Below are 2659 nucleotides of genomic sequence, written 5' to 3' on the forward strand. Positions count from 1 at the left end.
GACATTACGAAATTTGCAGAAATATACGCAGCTAAAAAAGGGCAGGAACTTAATAAGTTATCTAATATTTTTACTAATTTAAAAAAATATTTAAGCAACAATCATGTTTTTGCTTGGGGTAATTATAATGGAGAAGAAACTTGTAAGTATATTAGCTACTTGTTATGTGATCAAATCCGTGGAAATATACTTGGTGAATGTGATGAAGGCACATTTAAAGTTCTCAGTGAATTTGTAGATCAATGCAATGTTTATAAACGTTCTCATATGTGTAAGAATAAAGTAAAACATATAAATAATGATAATTTTCTAAAAATGAAAGCCTTATATGTGTTGTATGATAAGTATTATAAATTATCTATACAACATAAGCAATGGGATAAAGAAACATACTGCAGTGACATGATCTATTTAGTTAGCTTATATAATAAATTTTTGAATAAATATCCATCCCATAGCTTAAAATTTAATGATGTATTGAGGCAGTTTAAAGTATTAATGGACACTATTACAGTGACAGGAAAAGAACGTTGCCAAGGGGTACAATTTCCTATGCTTAATCCTGTTTTTTTTGAACGACAAGAGGTAGTACCACAAGTACTCCCATCAGTGAGAGAAAGTAATCAATCACAAGGCGTCACATTAGATGTCCCAGGAAAATCAAAACCTTTAGATGTAACAAGATTACAAACATCAGCAGTAGGAGTAGAAGTAAGAGATAATCCACATAATGCAAAAGGACCTAAAGTATCATATCCATTAACATCAACAGGAACTTTGGATTTACACATAACCGGTGAATCAGAACATCCACATAAAACACTAGAATCCTCTGAAACATATACCTCCCTTGGAACAATAGAATCTTATGTGCCACAAGAATCTCATAGACCGGGGAGATCTTCTGGATCAAGTGAATACCTTCATACAAACTCAACACATTCACCAGGAGATGAAAATATTGAATCAACAAATTTGAAAGAATCCGTATTAAGAAATGAAGATGTAACTTTATTAGGAAAAATACAAACTACTCTTTCTGGAATAGTAAGCGAAGTTGAACCAGGACCCGTACTTGGTGTATCTGGTGGGATGGGTGCCTTATTTTTACTTTTTAAGGTATTTATTGCTTTAAAAATATACCTATATGTTTATAATTCATTTAAATAAAATTTTCCATTTTCATAAAATTATGTTTTAAACTCTTTAATTTTTTTTCTTAATTTTAGTATACTCCAGTTGGAACATTCTTTAGAGGAGGAAGAGTACGCGCACGTAGAATTCCTAGTGGTTTCAGTGGACCATTCCTAGGAGAATTCCCAGATGTTCAAGATTATTATGGTGGAAATATTGGATATGGTCAAATGAATCCTCTAGCGGAATAGGCCATGTTGCGTTATTTCTTCATAAAAAATAAGTTTATTTATAAGGTGACGATAAAATAAAAATCATGCATTTTATAAATATATTTAAACAATTCAAACATAATATCTCTAATAAATATATTTTTCCTAAGAAATAAATCTACATATCACATAGTTATTTATATAAAATTGATCCTAATGCATCACATATACAGTTGTAATATTAAGATAAATGCCATAAAATGAAAAGAATAACATAATAAAAGTTTAATTATAAGAAGATTACATTTATTAGTATTCAAAAGATGCATTACAAAACTATTAATAATTCAAAAAATATACATTGCATAATTATTACAATGAAAAAAGCATCACTATTTATAAGTATATATGTCAATACACATATAGTTGTAATATGTAAATATGCTAAAATTTCCAAACATGCATAATAAAATATACTATAACATAACTATTTTTTTTCCTATTAAAACAAATGCTTACATTTTAGGTAATCTTATTTTTAAGATGAATTAAACTACATTATATATATGAACATATACTACCTAGGAATGATACTAGTTTTTATAAAAATAAATTCATCTAAAATATATGTAACAGATTTTATTAATTTTAAACGTATTATAAATGATAGGTATATATCTATAATAAAAATACATTTCCATATATGTTATATTATGTAATCTATTATTTAATGGAAACCTATTTATATATTATAAGTTTTTCATTATATTTTATTAAATAATAATCATTTACAATATTAATAAAATACTTTTCCTAAATGTACATAACAATAAATATTTTATGATACACCATGTATATATTAAGTCAAATATTACTTTTTCAATTGAAACATGGGACATATATTTTCTCTAAATTATATTATATCACTTATGATTTAAGAAAAAAAATATATTTAAACTATAAGCATATTTCACAAAATTACGATTAATATGGAACTATTCAAGTCAAATGTAACTGAATTATTATACATTTTTATGTCATAATTAAAAATGTAAATAAGGAGGAATATATCTATTCTCTACACACTTATTAATAAATCTTATACGTACAATGTTTCTGTATTAATATATATACTTTTTTATTTAACGTAAAAAAATTAAAGAATAATAAAATTAAAAAAATGTTATTTATTACAATTAATATAAAGATATATATAACCATTAAATATTAATGATGAACATATTTCCATGCATTTAATATATATTCTTAATCAATTTGAAAATATACTCCTTTTTGTATTAGAAAATATGAAT

General features: G+C 25.0%; 1 protein-coding gene across 1 annotated transcript; it reads left to right on the forward strand.

Moving 5' to 3' along the window:
• Nucleotides 1–40: 40 nt before the first annotated feature.
• On the forward strand, nt 41–1385 carry PVX_035190 (variable surface protein Vir6, truncated, putative; the record flags this gene model as incomplete). The annotated part of the gene is made up of 2 exons (XM_001612448.1): nt 41–1119; nt 1230–1385. Coding segments are annotated over 2 exons (1233 nt in total), but the record flags the coding sequence as incomplete, so codon positions are not given.
• Between the last annotated feature and the right edge of the window lie 1274 nt (nt 1386–2659).

This window comes from Plasmodium vivax, genomic scaffold, assembly GCF_000002415.2.
Source record: "Plasmodium vivax scf_4534 genomic scaffold, whole genome shotgun sequence".
NCBI classification, from domain to species: Eukaryota; Apicomplexa; class Aconoidasida; order Haemosporida; family Plasmodiidae; genus Plasmodium; species Plasmodium vivax.